The 19,547-nt window shown below is 46.4% G+C and overlaps 1 protein-coding gene across 1 annotated transcript in view; it reads right to left on the minus strand.

Annotated features, from left to right (window-relative positions):
• Positions 1-5,074: 5,074 nt before the first annotated feature.
• The window catches only part of Rtcb (RNA 2',3'-cyclic phosphate and 5'-OH ligase), a 14,846-nt gene continuing 373 nt past the window's right edge, over positions 5,075-19,547 (minus strand). Inside the window, exons 2-12 of the mRNA XM_013519150.1 lie at positions 18,132-18,210; positions 16,855-16,922; positions 15,696-15,795; positions 14,723-14,879; positions 13,295-13,451; positions 11,182-11,341; positions 9,423-9,598; positions 8,750-8,938; positions 8,190-8,300; positions 6,320-6,439; positions 5,075-5,518 (exon numbers count right to left, since the gene is read on the minus strand). Coding sequence (XP_013374604.1) covers positions 5,411-5,518; positions 6,320-6,439; positions 8,190-8,300; positions 8,750-8,938; positions 9,423-9,598; positions 11,182-11,341; positions 13,295-13,451; positions 14,723-14,879; positions 15,696-15,795; positions 16,855-16,922; positions 18,132-18,210 — 1,425 coding nt within the window. The 3' untranslated portion in view covers positions 5,075-5,410. The remainder of the gene's footprint in view (positions 5,519-6,319; positions 6,440-8,189; positions 8,301-8,749; positions 8,939-9,422; positions 9,599-11,181; positions 11,342-13,294; positions 13,452-14,722; positions 14,880-15,695; positions 15,796-16,854; positions 16,923-18,131; positions 18,211-19,547) is intronic.

Raw genomic sequence — 19,547 nt, forward strand, 5'->3', positions numbered from 1 at the left:
AAGGGTGGGCTCCTGTGGGGCGTTGAGTGGCTCTTGGACGTCTTTCGTCTGAATTACATGTTGAAATAATATTGAGATTCTTATTTAAATAAAATATGCCATAAAGTTTATGTATCAATGAATAAGTAAATGTACCGTAGTCTGCAGCCTGGCACCCTGCACGCTGCAGCAGAACCGACACCCAGGAAGGCTGCCTCCCACCCCAGAGCGATTGCTGCTGCGCCACTCCCACGGGAAGGGAGGGAGGCGCGGGTCCCGAGCTGGAGCTCACAGCGGGACGGGCACACACGAGCTCCATGTAATGTGGAAGGGCAGAGGCGTCGTGACTTCTAGTGCGGAGAACGCACGTTCCGGAGCAGGGAATTTACCGCTGCACAGCAGCAGGCCACATTGGTTTTGCTGTCTTGTTCACTAGAAATGAAAATCAAAATGATCTCACAAGCAAGTGAGGTGCACACAGTCCCTAAACGTGTGCTTTGAAATGTCACTTCTCCCGTGGGACCTAGAGAAGATCCCCTCTGTCCTGTGGATCTGGAAAGATGGTGGCTGCCTCTTTCAGAAGCAGTTTTTGATGCAGGGCTGACATCGCTTCAATCCTGGACAGTGAACTTGTAGAAACCTACCCCAAGGGGTGACGGTGAGAGAGGGGTCTTTCGGAAATGATTAGGTCAGGAGCAGAGCACCGTGGTGGCAGTAGTGCCTTATTACAGAGACTCAGTTCTCTCTCCCTCTCGACACCACGTGAGGACACACAGGAGACTTCTTCCCTGGAACTTGCAACTTGCCAGCATGCCCCATTGTGGTGGATTGACAACTGGTAGTCAACCTTTAACACCCAGCTGAACTGAGCAAGCATGGTGCTGGGTGTGGGAGGCCCACCTGAGGGTTGTTGCCAGCAGCATAAGAGGCAGAACTGGATAAGAAGTTAGGCTATTGTGAGCCTGCTGGAAGCTGTTAGAAACTGTAGAGCTGTTGGTTCTCTTAGAGGAGCTTGTCGTGCTGGCCTTCCGGATGAACTCGGCTTTTCTCATCATTCGAGGAGCTCGGGACCCTGTTGTTGCTGAGAATAGCTTCAGTTCACTTTGGAGGAACTCTGGTCCTCACTTTGAGCATTGCTTCCTGTCTCCGGAGGGGAAGATGGTGCACTGCTCAGTCTCCTGGAGAAGCTTGTGGTGTTGGCTTTCCTGATGGGAACTCAGCTGTGCTGATCATCAGAGGAGCTCAGGACCTCACTTGTGCAGAGGATGGCTGTGGTACTTTTTGGGCGAGCTCCTGTTCTTACTTTGAGCATTGCAGATGCAGATCCCTCAGCCTGCTAGCACAGATCCTTCATCCCGCTGGCACAGACTTTCTAGCTTCCACCACTGACCTTTGGGCCTTCCCAGCACAGATCCATGAAACAGGCCTGCATGAGACATTGCTGTGGGCTCTTGGCCTCCAGCTGGACTCATGAGAGGCACTGTTACGGGCTCTAGGTCTTCAGCTGAACTCATGCAGGACATTACCTTGGGATCCAGGCCCTTTGCTGGATTCTTGGGTCTTTAGTGTATGGAGATTTCCTGCACTCTTTGTATATGATTCTTTGGGTGACTATTATAATCGTATAAAATGTGTCCTGAATTGTATTGTTTCCTCTTGCAAAAACCCCAAACTACAACACCCCATGTTGCCAAAGGGAGAAGAACTTGCTGTGCCCTCCTTCATGTACGCAGGGAAGATCACCTGGGCCTCGATCCTTATGACTAGTTTCCCACACTGAACTACATAACAAGACCCTGTCTCAAAAAACAAAAACAAAAATAAACTTTATGGACAGAGATTTTCAGCCAGGTATGATGGCACATGCCTGTAATCCTAGCACTCTGGAAACTGATGCAGGAGGGTCACAATTTGGAGCCCAGCTTGGGCAACTTAGCAAACACTGTCTCAAAAAGGGGGGGAATGGCTCTTTTAAACACTGATAGTTTCAACAATCAAGTTCTCCACCAAAACTTTACAGGCCCCAATTTTGGTGAAACTCAACTTTTTAAATCAAGCAGCTGTGCCATTGGCTCTTGACTGTCAAAATAGGTCTGACTGAAAGCCGTCACCAGTACACATGCTATAGCCTGAACATTGAGCCATCTTGAAATTTACTCCACCAGATAATGTCTGCTACCCTTAACTTCAGTTCCCTGACATGAAGAAAATGGAGGCAAACTTTCTGTCAGGGTAACGCACATGTGTATGTCACCCAATTGCTGATGGAGTTTCCATTCCCAGCTGAAACCTCCTGTACCTGAGTTTCACTTTCTGCATATTTGTCAGCATTCTGATCTTCTGCCCTCTGACCAGCTCAGCTTACAGCATGCTAGGACTTCTCTCGCTAGCATCTCCCATCCTTTCCAAACTCCTCCCAGGAGCTACTTCCAAAGGCTTCTGAACCCCATGGTCAGGTACTCACATCAATGACCCCACTCTTGGTACCAAAACCTGTCTTAATCCTCCTGTGTCAGCCTCCCAAGTGCTGGGGTTACAGGCGTGCACCACTATGCCCAGCTTTCAACCACTGTTCTAACCCCTCAGCCCTTTTAAAGGTCTTTAAAATTTTCAGACAGGATTTTGCTAAATTGCTGAGGCTGGGCTTGAATTTACAATGCTCCTGCCTCAACAGCCCCACCAGCTGGGATTACAGGCATGCACCATCACTCCCAGTGAAGATTTTTAAGTGTTTTTTTTCCCTAAGTGGGAAAAAAAAATCTTTAGAACAATGTCTTTAGTGGGAAAAACTTTCTAGAATAAGAAATGGATCTTTCTTTGAATGCAAAGTATTAACCACTCCCTCCTATTGTCAATGATAGAGCCAAGACTCCTGGAGCAGAGTTTGACCCTTGTGTTTGGACAAAGGTGCGGTCATTGCAGGCAGTCACTTGTGGGAGAACTGACGGATGACCTTGCAGCTCCCGGCTCTTGTCTGAAAAGGGCGCTCGCCCAAAAGGAAGACAGTTGTTCTGGGGCCTGTGGGAAAATCCAGCTCACTGCCCAGGGCCAACCTGGCCTAGACCTATCCAAGGTGTCTCTGCTAGGGTAGCACGTACACAGTGCTGCTCAGTCACGGCACAAGCATGTGGTTGACGGCAATACTGTGGCATTTGAGAGGCTGAGTCTTTTTTGGGCTTGGATGGCAGCGGGGCTTGCTTTCTGGGGTTCAGACCTCCACTAACCTTCAGGGATACATGTTATCTCTTGGGGAAAAATTGGCTCTCTATATTACAGCCCTGCCTCACCCACAAAATGCACTCCTGCCTGGAGGCCTGGGTCCTCAAGGCAGCAGTTTTCAAGTGTGGCCTGGAGAGGTGAGCGGGCCAGAATGCATGGTAGAATGGCCGCCTGGGATTTGGGCCCCAATGGAAGGTCACAGTGCTAAGCCATGCATAGTGCCCCAGTGAGGGAGGACCTTGCCCACCTCGAAGTCTGCTGGCCCGCGTGGTCTTTGCTAAGGTGCAGGCTTGTGTGGGGTCCTGCAATGAATCATGTTCCACGCAGTCCTGGGTTCCCCGTCTCCACAATGTTTGGGGCTGGTCCTGAAACACCTGGACTTGTTTTTCTCGGAGCCCAGAGAAACCTAGTGGCCTTCACTTTGTGCCATGGCACCTGCCCTTATGTGCTCAGGTGGAATCCTGCATACCCACTGCCCAGCCTACAGATGCAACTCCTCTCTGTTCCGCCAACTATGGACTTGGCACTGGCCATCGCTCCCCTCCCGCTGAGCCCTGTGGTCAGGCTGGCCTCCACACTGCAGTCCCCCTCTGCCAGCCAGACCTGGGCCTCCATGGCCTCTGCCCATCCTTGTCTTGGGTGTTTTGCTTGGGCTTGCTTCTTCTCTTACCTTAGGCCCCCACAGGCCACCTTGCCTCGCCCCTCTGCTGCTGTGCTTGGGGTCCTGCCTGGCCTCCTTCAGCCCCACTCTCCCAATCTGCCTGGCATTGGCTGCCCCCACAGTGGCTCGGCTTGCTCAGAGCACCCAAGTTTCTCCAGCCCAGTCCAGTCCCATCCCCGCCCCCGCCCCCGCCCCCATCAGCTATCTTCCTCGGGAGTCAGAGCCTCTTGCCCACATCCAGCCTTTTCTGGGCGTCTGGTACAGCAGCCCGAGCTCAGTCCCTGCACTAGTTCTCCTCGGGTTCCTTCAGGCGCCCGGGCATCCTCTGCCTCACTTCCAGCCACTCTTCCTTTCAGGGTTCCCAACTACCAGTGCTGTGGACCTCCCTGGTCCCTCCACCCCTCCTTAATGCTCTCCCTCAAGCTGCAGTTCTGCTCCTCTCTCCAAGGGTCTCACCCCGGTCTGTGGCGCTCAAATCCATGGCACACTTCCTCCATGTCAAGTCCCTGCCCCTCTCCTCAGGTCCCTCTGTGCCTCCAAGGTCCTCTCCTCCCTGCCTCGGCTCCACTCCTTTCTCCCCACGTCTTGACCTGGAAGTCCCACTCTGCAGGCTCAGGTTCCTCCATAGCTCTGGTCCTTTCCCTACGTGAAGCCTCAGCTCTCTCTGTAGCTCTTGGGTGCCATTGAGGTGTGCCACACACCAGGCTTGGGGCTCCACACGAAGCTCCTCTTCGTGTCTCTGTGCCTCCGTGGTCCTTTCCACCAGGCCTTGGGGTCCATTTTGCTATGGTACTTTCCTTCCATTGGGGGTGTTGCACACCCCAAGCTTGGATCTCTCTCTTTGAGCAGAGTAACTGCTAATGTCATAGCTGTGTTCTTTGAATGCTCTTCATGATCCAGTCACAAAAGCAAAGCCAGCCAGCTTGCCTGGGGGGTTCTGCTGCAGCTGTGCAAAGTGTTACTCAGTGGAGCTGGCCAGCTACGGCTCCTCTAGGACAGCAGGCAGCAGGGCAGTCACCTGTGATCTGTGCTCACAGGAGAAGGAGAGCAGCAATGACCATCACTGGCTCTTTAGTGTCCTACTCTGCACCTGCCCACTCAGCTTCTTGACCGTCCAGCGGCCTGCTCAGCTGATGTGCACATCCGCTCCCAGGGGCTCATGGCTCTGTGCGGTGCGGGGTAATGGAGAGATGGGGGACACAGGGAGCAAGAAAGCAGACATGCCAACCTGGTGTTTAATAGAACGTTCCTGACACCTACTGGGTGTAAAAGGGCTTTGTGTACAGTTTATCCTGCTGATTAAAGACCTACGTGGCTGAACAAGGCAGTTTCTTCACCCTCTGCCCCTCCAAGGATTTTTCCTGGAAATCCTTGGGACAAGTAAGAGGCAGCACAGCTCCTTCTGGACGATGGTTTAATCACCTGGCTGCAGGGGGCCCTTCAGCATGGGCAGCCACAGCCGCACACCGCAGAGCTGTCTGTCGGTGGTGTTAATAGTCTCCCGGTCTGCGCCACCTGGATGAGGTCAAGGGGTCCAGAGGCCTGGGGGCCCTACCCTTTGATGACGGCGATTGGCCGCAGTTTAATGGCCTTCTTGCTGATTCCCGCATCATGGCAAGTGTTCACCACATCGGTCACATTCTTATAGGACTCAGGAGCCTGCAGGGAGGAATTACACTGTAGGTCTCAAAAAGCTCTTTCAAGACAACAGACTCCACTTGCAACTATACAACACACATTCAAACAACACGGAGGGCTTACTTTTGCCTATTAGCAAAGGTTAAAATCGAGTAAGCTCAGTGTTGGTAAGGGGTAGTGAGATAAAAACTCCCCTTTTTTTTAAGAGTTTTCTATACTCTTCAAAACTCTCTCCAAAGAATATGTGTTGCTTGTATGATTAAGAAAAGTAGTAGACATAATTAAAACACACACAACAACCCCTGCCTTGAAGAAAATGCACCAAACCACCTGCTGGTGACTGATGTCTCTGCATGGAATCCCTGGCAATGTAAGTTTTCTTTCTTTGCATTTCTGAAGTTACACGTATCAGTAACTTTCTCTTCATAGTAAGGGAAAGCTACTAAATTTATACACACAAAGAACTGAGGCAGTATGTGTGCGCCTATGCCCATTTTGGCTTCAATTCCCTCCCATCTCACTGCCCCTTTATTCACAGCTACACCCTAAGCATACACTGTACACATAAGGGTAAAACAGTTTGGTTCAAACTACTTTTAAAGTTTACACAGAGAAACCATGCATGAACAGTAAAAGTCATTTTATGGACTTGGTTTGGTAATTAATCTCCAAACAAAAGAGTAAACAATATACGACCAAAAGTGAGATAAAACTGAGTCAAATACAAAACTCCAAACAGCCTGTCAGTAATACTCAAAACTGCTCTCTCTGCACTGGCATAAATGATAAATTATGCTAATTATTTTGTAAAATTTCACTCACCTCTTCCATAACTAGTTTGGGCGAGGCCACCCGGATTGCAATTCCCATATCTGCCAGTTTGTCTAAGACATCCTGGAAATCTAAATTACGTCGCGATTTTGCTCTGGACAACGCTCGGCCCTAGAATGGGAAAGGAATGAATGCTGCTTGATAAATTCTGAGTTCAATTTGATGTCTGACCCCAGCAATTATTTAAACCTTAGGATTATACCTTTGCCTTGATTTTTTTATTATTATTATAATACGTACCTATTTGAGGCAATGTAGTCTATACTGCCTAGGCTGGTCTCAAACTCATCATTCTCCTGCTTCAGCCTCCTGAGTAGCTAGGACTATAGATACCTGTTACTGCACATTTATTTTTTTCTTATTTATTTTTCTTTTTTAAGTTGAAAAGTTTGAAAACTACCTTTTGTTTTACTGTATCAACCTTTTTCTGCATCTTTTATAAGAAACCTTATATATCCTTTCAGGAAACAAATTTCTCATCTGAAGAATTTTAAAGATATAGTTTTGTGTTTCTAGTTACTGTTATCACCTCAATATATACCTGAATTTTTTTTTTTTTGGTTCTGGGAATCGAACTCATGATCTCCAGCTTGCCAGGCAAGTGCTTATGCTGCTGAGCTATATCCCTGGCCCTGTACCTGAATTTTTAAGTGCAAGCAGTGTCTGTCATGACAAAAGCCTGTGCTTTTCCCCTCGGCAGGCCAAGCCAGGCGCCCTTTGCAGGGGCAGCCCGTGCATAGCAGGGTGCTTGGCACCACCTTCAGCCTCTATCTACTTCCTCTGTCCAACCGTGAACACCATAAACACCTCCCAACGCTGCCAATGCGCCTAGACAAGGGGGCACTTCACCTTGGTTGAGAACCACTGCACTTAAACTAGGAGGGAGGAAGCAGCTGCCAACGAAAAATGGGCAGGGACAAAAACAGGGATGAAATGTATTTGTGAGGGCCTCTTATGGCACAGGTGTTGTAAGCAGTTTCTACTTCCCACTCTATCACCAGTTAGGTATTCTGAAGGCTTAAAATAGGAGCTGGCAAACTACAGTGTATTTAGTCCCCCACTTATTTTGTAAATGAAGCTTTTATTAGAACACAGCGATGCTCGTTTATATATATTACTCGTGGCTGCTCCTGCACTCCGATGGCAAAGCTCAATACTTGGCACAGGGAACATATGTTACTGTTCTCCAAAGGAGCCCACCTACCCGGCCCTTTATGGAAAAAGTTTACTGATCCCTGGGTGAGAACGTGAGAAGCAATGTGCTAACATGCATGTGCTGATGACAAAGAGACTCCGATTTGCAAATAGGGTGTGTCCCCAAATCTCCAGCACATGCCCCAGGAAAGAGCAAATTAGGCAATTGAGCAGTTTTTTGGTTTTTTTTTTTCGTCTTTTTGAGACAAGGTCTTTCTATGCAGTTCAGGCTGTCTTTAACTCAATTTGTAGCCCAGGCTGGCCTCGAACTTGCAATGATCCTCCTGCCTCAGCCTCCTGAGTGCTGAATTGAGCAGTTTCAATCAATCACTGAGGTAAGCTGCTGTAAATGTGCATCAGTTCAATTTGTACCACTAAGAACCAGCTATAGTATGCTCAACTCTAGTGCCAATTTCCCACCCTGGATTATCTGGATGTGCAGACTATGTTCCAGTCCCCGGCCCTACCATGACCTTGCTAAAGTAGACACAGGTGACTTCAATCAGTTCACTAAACTGTGTACTTCAGAGGAGTAATTCCCAAGTAGAATCCTCAATGACAGACTCAGTCCCTGACTCCGCTATGCTCAGTCAGATGCCTTTATCTGTCAGAATGCAAAACAAGAGCTAAACTGAAGACAATACTCTCAGAAGTTCCTGTTCCTTACCGCACCATGACAGGTGGTTCCAAAGGTCTCAGTCATGCCTTGCTCAGTCCCGGTGAGAACGTAACTGCAGGTTCCCATCGTGCCACCAATGAGCACTGGCTGCCCAGTGAGCTGGGGACGCACACAGATCAGACATGTTAACACATGAAATTCACATTTTCTGCACTGAGGAATTGTGGGAAGAATTTGGATTTCTAACCCATGTAAGACACCTGGCCCCTTTTGGCTTAATTTCTTATCTGCAAAACGAGTGCAGACTAAGGGTCTTTCCAACTTCCCCAGAGCCGCGTGCTGAAAGAATAAGAGGAAAGAAACAGATCCATTCTAATCTTTACCCTGTCTTCTGGTGATTCAAAGGCCTTAGCCCACATTTGTGGAGTAAAATACACTTAATGCAGCATTTTTTGGATAGCACACTGCAAGCACAAATGACAAAAGGGAGTCACTGTTCTCACGGGTGTTTCTTTTCACAAAGGCTGCTTTCCTGTTTAAATGCAGCCCCGTTTACAACCATCCAAATCATGGTGTCACTGCTGAAACCCACACAGCCCCCCTTGTACCTGGTAGTCCACAGCGATGAGCGGGTGGTGTGGAGGGAAGGCACGGGTGGACCCCTTCCGGTGCACCAGCAGCGTCCGCTCCTTCCCATCCACAACGTGCTGCTCTACTTTGGCAATGTTGTGGGAGACATCGTAGATCACGTGCAGGTCTAGATCATCCGGGGTTGTGTTGAAGACCTTGGCAAAAGCCTGAAAGGAAAACCGTGTTTTAAGAGGAGCCAGGACTGGCTCTTGCAAACCAACCTCAGAGATTTTAACTGGTTTGTTCCTGCAGATGGTCAAGGATTTAAGGGTCCAAAAATGGCAATATTACTAACTTCACGTAAAGTTAGTAATAAAAGTTAGTAATTCAACAACCACACTCACAGCTTCCACGCTGCGCTCCATCCCATAATTCCACTCTGGAGTGACAGCTGCCTGGACTCAATCCCCAGCCCTGTGAATGGCACTTCTACTCTCTCTGCAGCTCAAACGCGTTCTAGCAGTCCTCTGCATCCTTTCTCTCACATCCCAGGGCTGCCTGCCACTGCGGTTTAGTTAATGATGACACCAGAGCTGTGGACGCTTCTCTGGTGCTCTGAACATGAAACCTCACAGGCTGATGGGACCATGTTTTAAAGCACTTGACCTTGTCGTCGTGAAAAGCTGGAACAGACGAGCAATTCCACCGTACCTGGCGGGTTAGGAAGGTCATGGATGAACGGTTGACCCAGGCATAGTTGCCAGCAGCCGCCATTCCTTTAAGGTAGTCCTGGCCCTCTGATGAAGCGATCCGAGCACAAGCTAACTGCCGATCATTGACTATGATCTTGTCTCTCTTCATGGCCTTTTCCATAGCCACCAATGCATCTGGAACAAGAGGACACATGAGTAAGCCCTCACTTAAATAAATCACTAGACTGCTACAAAAAGGCAGGGTATACTCCAACTCACTCTACAAAGAAACAAGTGAAACATAACCTCTTTGATGTGCCTCTGAGTTCATCTATCTGCTTGGCCAAGTAATATTGTTAGGTTGGGCATAGTGGTGCACAACTATAATCCCCATATGTACTTGGAAGGCTGAGGTGCTAGGATTGCAAGTTTTAGGCCAGCACGGGCAGTTTAACGAGAGCCTGTCTCAAAACAAAATTTTTTTGAAAAGGGGGCTGGAGATGTAAGTCAATGACAGAGCACTTGGCTAGCATGTCCCAGGGTGGGCAGGGCTTGGGCATCCTCTTTCAGAGCATGATGACACAAATTATGTGGGAGAAAAAGACAACGTTTGCCCTCTATACACATGTACTAAGAATGAGTATGTACATAAACAGCAAAAACATGGCCTTATTTCTCCTTTCCCAAGGTGTGAATGAATGAGAATACAAACAGAAAATACATTTTATTTCCATTATGACCTATAAAAGTAATCTTCAGGGCCTCACAATATAGAAAAAAACTGGTTGCTAGACCTTTTGTTTGGTTTTTTTTTCTGGTACCGGGAATCGAACTCATGACCTTGTGCTTGCCAGGCAGGCACTGTGCCGCTGAGGTAAATCCCCAGCCCCTTAGACCTTCTATTTGAAAACCAACTCCATAATAGAGAATCAAATCTAAGAACTCAGTGGAAAAGTTCACAAACACTAGTCAGTACTTTGTATATCTGTTAGATTAAAAAGCCTAAGGGTCAGGCTGACACAGATTATTAAATTCATAGGATAAAACAATACAAAGCTGAAGTACAACATGGAATTTCATGTTTATACTTTCTATGTGTTTATACACCTTTTCCTATATTCAGTCAACCTTTCACACGCCTTGTCAATCATCCAAAGTAACCACTCTGCCTGCTGCCTGTTTTTGTGCACACTGTTTTTTTTGTCTTGTCCTGTGTGTAACTGTTTAAATTACAAGGACCTGGTCAAACATCTCTGAAATCTTTTTCCTGAACACATGCGTTTATTTTGTCTCTCTTATTTTATCAATTATAACCTGCTATCTTTATTTTTCCTTATGAACATGATCTGTTCTTTATGAGTGTTTCAAAGTAAAATACCCACCTGTTCCATCACCAATTCCACCATAATTCCAAATCCTGCACAACAGGTATTTAATATGTATTTGCTGAACAAATGCCAACTTCATCAACTCCACAGTTCAAACACTGTCTTGGGCTTTCTTGGCAAGATGGCTGAATGTAATGAAAGCTGGAGCTGATACATACCAAGTACTTAATAAATGTCAGGCATTCCTTTAATTGCTTTACATACATTATTTCCTTAACCTTCCATGACCCTATCATACAAAGTGACCATGCCATTTCTTCAGGTGAGAAAGTTAATTTGCAGGTTATAAATGAGGAGACCAAAATAAAAAAATCCACACAGCACAGTTCAGAGCTGCCTTAGCCCCCTGTGTGGCTAAAATATTAGTAAAATATTAGGTCTGCACGGTACCTGTGGCTACCTGGTGGCCCAGGCCGCGGCTGCCACTGTGGATCATCACGCACACCTGCCCCTTGTGGTCAATGCCCATCTTCTTCGCAGCATACTCATTGAAGATCTCATCCACAACCTGGATTTCTGCATAGTGGTTGCCTGCACCCAGGGTCCCCAGCTGTAAACATACAGAACATCTGATAAACAGCTTCAGTTCTGGTGTTTATAAGAGACATTTAAAAAGCAAGTGGGTGGAAACAAACCACCACCAACAACAAAATAACCATACAAATAGCGTTTTGTGTTACAAAAAATTCTAAGCTTTAGCAATGCCCCATTAATTTACAACAATATTCCACATGACAAAAATAATAGCTACGCGTGGTGGTACACGCCTGTAATCACAGCACTCAGGAGGCGAAGGCAGGAGGTTTATTGCGAGTTCAAGGCCAACCGGGGCTACAAAGTGAGTTTCAAGACTAGCCTGAACTGCATAGTGAGACCCTGTCTCAGAAAGACCAAAAAAAAAAAAAAAGAGACTAGTTCCTGAAATCTATCACATCGTTATATAACTGAAGTACATGTACCTAAAAAACTTAAAAAACCAAAAACCCCTCATACCATTAGATGGTTCATGCAATGTTCTAAATGTCATGAAAGGAAGGGTCACATCCTATGACAAGCACCAGGGAATACAGACTCTTAGGTTCAAGTTCACATGATGTCTCACATGTCTGAATTTATGGACACCCAGCGTTACCCATCACTGCAAGAACACAACTGACTGGAGCCAATGCACAATATAAAAAGCTGAGGAAGAGCCGTGCTGGAAGAGTTGTCAGAGGCTGCCTACTTTTAACTGTTTCCATTTTCAATGAAATAATGAGCTCCACAGAGGCCAAAGAGCCTCCCTGCCCAACATCACTTGAACTGATGGCAAAGCACTTACAAATTTTGGCTATGGATTTCAAATATATGATATATTCTCTCATGGACACCATGAACTAGTATCTCTTTTTTGTCTTACATGCCAGAAAACTTTGGGTCACATGTGGCAAGTGTCAAAGTCTATCCACATATAATTTTGGCATACACTGTAAGCTTATAATTATGTCCCACTTTTGTTCTTTGAATTCATAATACTGTTTTATTCTATGAACGTATGATCTTTCTGATAGCTTTTTAGAAAAATGATGTTTTTGATACATCTTTTCCCCATAGTGATTTACGGGATATTTAAGCCAATATAAATATTTGAGTATACACCTACACAATACTTCAGCAATATTTTCCAGCAAGAAAAACACTAAGAGTAAAGACCTGACACAAGTAACTAGGTAGTAAAAATCGGCTCCAAATACTTGTTTCTGAGGTAAAGGCACCACACACCTGTTCAATTAAGAAAACCATCCTTACAACACAAGATGATTTTAGGGGCTGAATGGCAGAGCTACATCCCCAGCCTATGCAGTGAATTCACAGGCAACAAGTTCCAGCGAATCCTCCTTCCCATTGGTTCTCACAAAGTGTGCTTCTCTGGGCAGGGCAGGCTGGCCCTTCAGCTGAACCCAGGGACCTTTCTCTTCAGCTTCCTTCCTTTTCTGATCATGCTCCTTGACATGTTTCAGGAAGTTATCTCGACTCTCTCTAGGGGTTTAATATGCTCAATACGCGTATTAATCCCCTTGGCAAGTATCGTGCCCTTACAATGTTCCGTGTTTACAATGCCAACAGCATGCTGGGTAACACTGTACTTTTCCTGTTTTGCCATGGTAACATCTGTGTGGCGTTCCTTTTTGCACAGTACCCATTCCCTCAATGTCTACAGTATCACCCTTTCTGTAGATTCACATTCATGTGGCCAAAGAATAACCCCATGTTTTCTAAAAGGCCTAGAGAACATACACCAGGTTTCCCTCCTCTTTCCCTTTGTGTTTGTCACTTTGCAAATTACTGAGAGACGACAGTTCCGGCTGAAAGGGCGAAAAATGATGTTTAAATAAAGAGATCTGCATTCTTTTTCATACACTTTGAAAACATTTGAGGGTATACTTTTGTTAAATGGAAAATATATGTTCTTTTCTCAAATAAAATTAGAAAATCTTTCACATGGCCCATGTTGTGAGATTACCTGAGGAAGGCCTCTCTTTTTGGCCCTTGCTGAGACCTTGTTGGGGTCGGCCTGCAGCATCCTTCCATACTCCTCACAGTGCTCCTTGTCCTCAGCCCAGGCATAGCCTTCTCGCAGGGACCAGTCTACACCCATCTCCAAGGCCTCCTCCAGGTCTCTGGGGAGTAACAGAAAGTGCCAGTCACCTCCAGCAAGTATGTCCAGACCAGGACAGAGCACATCTCACAGGGCAGAGGACACACTCACTGAAACTGGCCCTGGGCTACATTTTATACTCTCAGCAACCGCAGTGCTCTGAGTAGAGTTCATAAGTAATGCTATAAAATAGTAAAGGCCTCATCCAACATGACTATGCATGTTCTACTCGATGTTCACACAGCCCTTGTACTTTTCAAGCTGAGGGGCATACACGTCAAATGCTTACAGGGAAGAAAGCTTTCATCTTCATCTACAGTATAGCCCTTTTCCAAAGCAAGGGCTTTCAATACTCCTTTCCTCACTACCCCAGGTGATAGGCCATCTCAAGCATTGTTACATCAAAATTCCCATCTAAGATATTGGCAGAGCCACTAGAAATTGATTTATGTTACATGTATACTTTTCAGGGTGGGGCTATGTATCAGGGTTCATGCAGAACCACAGAACAAGCACCTCCCAATGTACCAAGTTACTTCAAGTGGTTTTTATGTGTGCAAGGAAATCATATAAAACAGCTAAAACATTTTTATGTTAACACATATATATATTTGCAAAGAATACAGAGTCCATAAAAATTTTAAAGATAAGACAGTTTTAAGACAGCAAACACGTCTGATTTGTTCAAAAGTCTGGCTAATGCAGTGCTTTGTGTGAGGCGGGGAAACAGGCAGGGAAACTTAACGGTCACCTGAGCGCAGTTTCATGGCAGCCTTGCATTTAGTTCCCCACTAGGCTGAGAGCTCAGCCAGGGCTAGTACCCAACAGGAAGGGTGTGGCTGCCTGGGTTCAATGCTACAGGCAGTGGGGTTCACAATGCAGCCTCTGAGGAAGGCAAAGAGCCTTCATCTGAATCCAGATGAAGATAATCCAGATAACTTACTAAGCTCATTTACTATCACCTTTCTCAACCTCCGCTTCCTTTTGTAAAGCAAGGATAGTAACAGGGTTGCTGTCTTCATGCAACAGTAGGACGAGCAGTGCCTTACATGAAGAGGAGGGTCAGTGGCTGTCATTCTACTATATGGACACTGCTGTGTATCAAGGACTGCTCTAATGAACATTAGTAGGTGGAGATATAGCGGATGGGCCGCACATCACACCTGAAACAGCAACTCATTTCTACTTCCCGGTAGAGGCCGAGCAAAGGCACTTCGCAAGTGTCCTAGGATGGACATGAGGCTGAGCACATGGTTATCCTCTCCCCTCACTTACTGAACACTGTGTGCTTACTTGGCATTCATCGGGATGACCCCTTTGGACCCCACCCCAACAGGAATGTGGTCAAACATAGCTTGGGCCAGTTGTTCCTTTACAGGCTGGACATCACTTTCATCCAAATTTGTTCTCAGCAGGCGGACACCACAGTTGATGTCAAATCCGACGCCACCTATAAAATACAGAACAGTCAAATATTAGGAGCACCACGTAGTCAGGCAGTTGTTACCTGAAGCTTCTCACCATTACTATAGTGTTTAAAAGATATCCATCCTCTTAAATACAACTGTTCTAACACAGCCATTCAAGTGGCTTCTGCAGAGGGAAACCTGGTGACGCTGAACACTGAAGGCACTCCCGTGGGCCAAGGAGGCAGGAATGAGTGTCGAGTAAGGTGGGAAATGGGTGGAAATGAGTAGGGCACGTCTCTTCTTGATTGTCACCAAGGGTTAATGAATTCTACTGTCTTTTCCAATAACCAACTCCTAGCTTTGCTGGTCCTTCCTACTCAACGGCTTTTCTTTAACTGTACACTTAGTCATTTCTGTCTGTCTTCTTTCCAGTAAATACACACCAAAGTGATAAGAGCAAACTCAGTACTTACTGTGTGCCCAGCACTGGCCCAACACAGTTGAGCTCGATAATGCTGTGTGGTAACATTCCTAGACCTAATCTGCCTTAGGAGACAACTGGATCACAAAGATACAGAATTCGCCAAAGAAATGCTTCCATTTGTTTGGTGGCCAATGTCTGAATATTGTTTGGCATTTGAAAGGAACCCAAAAGATTTTCAATAAATATACATGCTTAGCTTGACATATGAATTGCCTGAGTGTCCACAGCAAATTTTCTCAGTAAATAAGAGGAAAAGAAATGAAAGAATCAGTCAGATTAGGAGATGCACACAAAGAGAAGCTGTGCTCTGTCTCAGAAACTCCATAACCCACGGCGAGAAGCCACACAATAACAGACTGTTTGGTGACCTTACCTGGGGACACCACTGCTTCCGGGTCATTCATATCAAAGGCCGCCATGTTCCCAATAGCAAACCCATAGCCTGAGTGGACATCAGGGAGCCCAATGGATCGCTGGAAGAGAATCAGAACATGAAGCACAGCTATTGCTGGCTGGCACTATGGTCACCTAATGGGCGTGATACTGATTCTCAGTATTAACGTTTTTTTTAAATCAACATTTTTTTCACCCTAAAATCTCTATTGGTGTAAATGAGGATTAAGAAGACCTAACCACAAAGGTAAATACAGTTAGAAAACAAATCTGTTCATAAAGTCTGACTTTTAACTAAGGACATTCCTCAAAGTAACAGCATATAGAAGGGCCTCACAGTAGCTTTAATGTGTTATTATCTTTTAAAGGTGGTCCCAAGACACCAATAAATCATGTTGTGTCAGGTTAAAAAAAGATAACTGCAATTTACACAGGTCACTAGACAAATGCAATTTATTTGATGACATGCATACTGTATACTCTATACATCTAGGGCCTAGAAAAGGAGCCTTCCCCAGGAAGAAAGCAAATCAAATACAGCAAGGCTTTATGAAGACACCCAGACACTTAGGAGCTCTTACCTGCAAAAGCCATGTCCTTTCATCTCCTCCTCTTACCCACAGCAAAATAACCAGCATAAAGAAGGACTCACATTCACTGTTAGATGAATCCATTTCCACATGCACCTCCAGATGCAATCTGAATGTTAAACTGTATGGCCCACAGCTGCCAGCCGGCTTCATCCCTGTTATTTTCCAATTATGTCCAAAGAACTACACTGTCCTCTCTCCAGTCCCAGTCCCAACCATTAACCTCTTCTTTCTGTTCCTTTCCTTCCCCAACTACTCTCTTGAATATGGCCATGGTGAAACCCATAATGGTGGTACACAATCCACGAAGAATGATGTCAGTCTGACAGGAAATACAAAAATATATCAACTACACCAAAGGGTCCCAAAGGCAGCCAGAAACTACAACAGTAATCAGGCTCAGTTATGTCCAAGATCCTTTGGTTACTCTAGATGTTCAAAGGTCATTGTCTAAATGATACCATTATCTGTCAGGCATGACCATTCGCCCATCAGCAAACTTTTGCCAAGGAGAAACATAAATGATTAAGGTTCTGGAGTCTGACTCACATGAACAATTCCAGGCAGGGCTGCCACATTGCCAATCTGCTTCATGGCTGGCAAGAAGCCACCAACACCTGGGGAAAAAAAAACTGGGTCTTAGCAGCGGAAGAGCACTTTTGATTTCAGCATGAATACACTCACGTTTCTAGGCTACATTATACAAAGGGACAGTGGTGGAGGTTTCTAGCACAACTGAATGGGTAAGGCTGGTTAAAATGTGAATGGGAGGGGGGACTGGGGATTTAGCTCAGCGGCACAGCGCCTGCCTGGCAAGTGCAAGGTCATGAGTTCAATGCCTGGTACCAGAAAAACAAAACAAAACAAAACAAACACAAAATGTGAATGGGAGGGGAGCTTCCACAGAAAGGCAGCCCAGTGACAACTACACTAATTACAAACATATCGCCAGAGCCCTGCATATACTTTGACAAGTTTTCTTGCAAATGCTGTGCTGGGAATATACAACGGAACTGCCAGACTATGTCAGTGTAGAGAAGAAAGTATTCTTTCAATATTTCACATTACCAGCCCCCCGACAAAAGGGTTAATCTAAATGACAGAGAGGGAAATAGGAAAACAATGGCTTGAAAATCAGGGGCCACAGAGATCCCATCCACCTGTCTCACTCATGTGTCACTTTAGACAAGTGAGCACATCCTGCTGGGGGAGGGAGGGCTTTAGTTTGCTCATCTTAAAAATAAAAGGGGCTAAACAAGGTGGTGATTTCCGTTTCACTTTCACCATCAGCATATTGTCTTAGAGATTTAAACACTGATCTCTAACCTTCATGGCAGCCCCGCAAGATAGGGTACCAAGTCCTATCTTACTGATGAGACACTGGTTAAGAACGTTGGGTCTGAAATGAGCACTACTGGATTTGAAATCTGGCTGTCACCAGGAGGTTGTGTGATCATGAGCAAATTAAGATTACTTGACCTCATGACCTTCTGACTTACGCATCTGTAAAATCAAGATAATAATAACTGTCTTTTAACTTCTGTTAAGTACTACGTGAATAATCTACGGAAGGCACTAATAAAATGCCTGGCACACAGCAGGAGAACAAACGATGCCTCTTACTATTATTGTTCAAGGTTAACTGAGACACAAAGCAGGCGCTCAGCTCTAAGCCCTTTCCACGAGCCCGAGTGGCCAAGAGGAGTTGTGCTTTGGTTTGTTTCAAGTCTTGGTATTTTCCTGACAGTATTTTTAAAATGGTAATATTCGAGCCACCATTTGTTCAGGCCACACATCAGGGTATCACAAGTGAAACTAACACTCACCGCCTCCTCGACAGGCGTTCCTTAATTCCTCAAACATTAATTTCTCTAGAGCATCATTCACATAGAAAACGCCTTCAACCTGGAGCCAAAGAAAAGAAAAAGAGCACATGAAGGTGAAGTACAGGCGCTATGGACACAATAATTATATGCCATAGTTTGCTTTACCTTTTTACTAAGCTTTCATATTACCTTCAATAAGAGAAGAACTTCCCATCAAAGACTAAAAGATGTTCAAAGGGTTTCAGATTTTGGAGTGTTTCAGATTTGGGGGTTTTGGATTAGGGATGCCCCACCAGTACAGTCTATGCAAATAATCCAAAATCCAAAGAACTCCCCAAACTGGAAACAGTTCTGGTCCCAAGCACTCCAGAAAAAGGATAAGCAACGTGCATTTTGCAATGTTCATACACTGCTCTGAGATGATCAGTATGTTCACCCCAATTTACACATTACACATACACATGTGTAACATCACACGGTGCCCCGTGATATGTAAATTCTCACCTGCCAATTAAAATAATAAATGACAAACGGCCCTTGCTCCCCAAACCAAAGGGAAAACACAGCACTGTTTTGTCACTGCAGGCCGCTTCTCCCCTCGGTGCTGACAGGGACATGTGATCCGCTCTGACACCGAGTGAGCGTGAAATGGCTATCAGGACTTCTTCCCAACACACAGGCCTGGCACCTGAAGGGATCCGAGAAGCTGTCACACAGGCCCACAACCTCACACATGCTTTCCCCCGTACTGACGTGTGAGCCTGGGCCAGGCAGCAGCTCCAGCTTTCAAACTCGGCTCCCAAGGCTGCAGCGGGACACACCGCCCTGTCAGGGAGAGAAGCGGACTGGACCCACGTCCCGGCCGAGGCGCGTGCTGTGCGGGTGTGGACAGTACCGTCACGGCCACCCAACGGTCCTCAGCGCCCTCAGGGAAGAGCACACTAAAACCAGCCCTGCCTTGTTGATCTGCTGTGAGGAACCTTTTTTTCCCTCGCAGCACTGAACCTGGGGCTTTCACACTGAGCTACAGCCCCGCTCCTTCTGTCTCGTTTTTTTTGTGTTTGTGTTTGTGTTTTTGTTTTGTCTTTTTGAGACAGGGTCTCGCTATGCGGTTCAGGCTGGCCTCGAACTCGCAGCGATGCTCCTGCCTCAGCCTCCCACTGCTGGGATGTTGCTGTTTGCGTTTTAATTTTAAGCCAGGTTCCGCTACACCGCCCAGGCCGGGCCTGGACTCCCAGCGGCCCGGGACGAGAGGCTGCGCGCCACCGCGCCCGCTCCAGACCGTGGCACTGCACCCCAACAGCGAGTGGGAGGGCTGGAAACGCGGCTCCGCGAGCGCAGGCTGCCCCGCCGCGCCCCTCGCACGGGGCCGGGCACTCGGGCCGCTTCTGCGCGGGAGGAAGCGCTTCGCAAGGG

Source organism: Chinchilla lanigera, unplaced genomic scaffold (assembly GCF_000276665.1).
Source record: "Chinchilla lanigera isolate Chin_1 unplaced genomic scaffold, ChiLan1.0 scaffold00004, whole genome shotgun sequence".
Taxonomy (NCBI): Eukaryota; Metazoa; Chordata; class Mammalia; order Rodentia; family Chinchillidae; genus Chinchilla; species Chinchilla lanigera.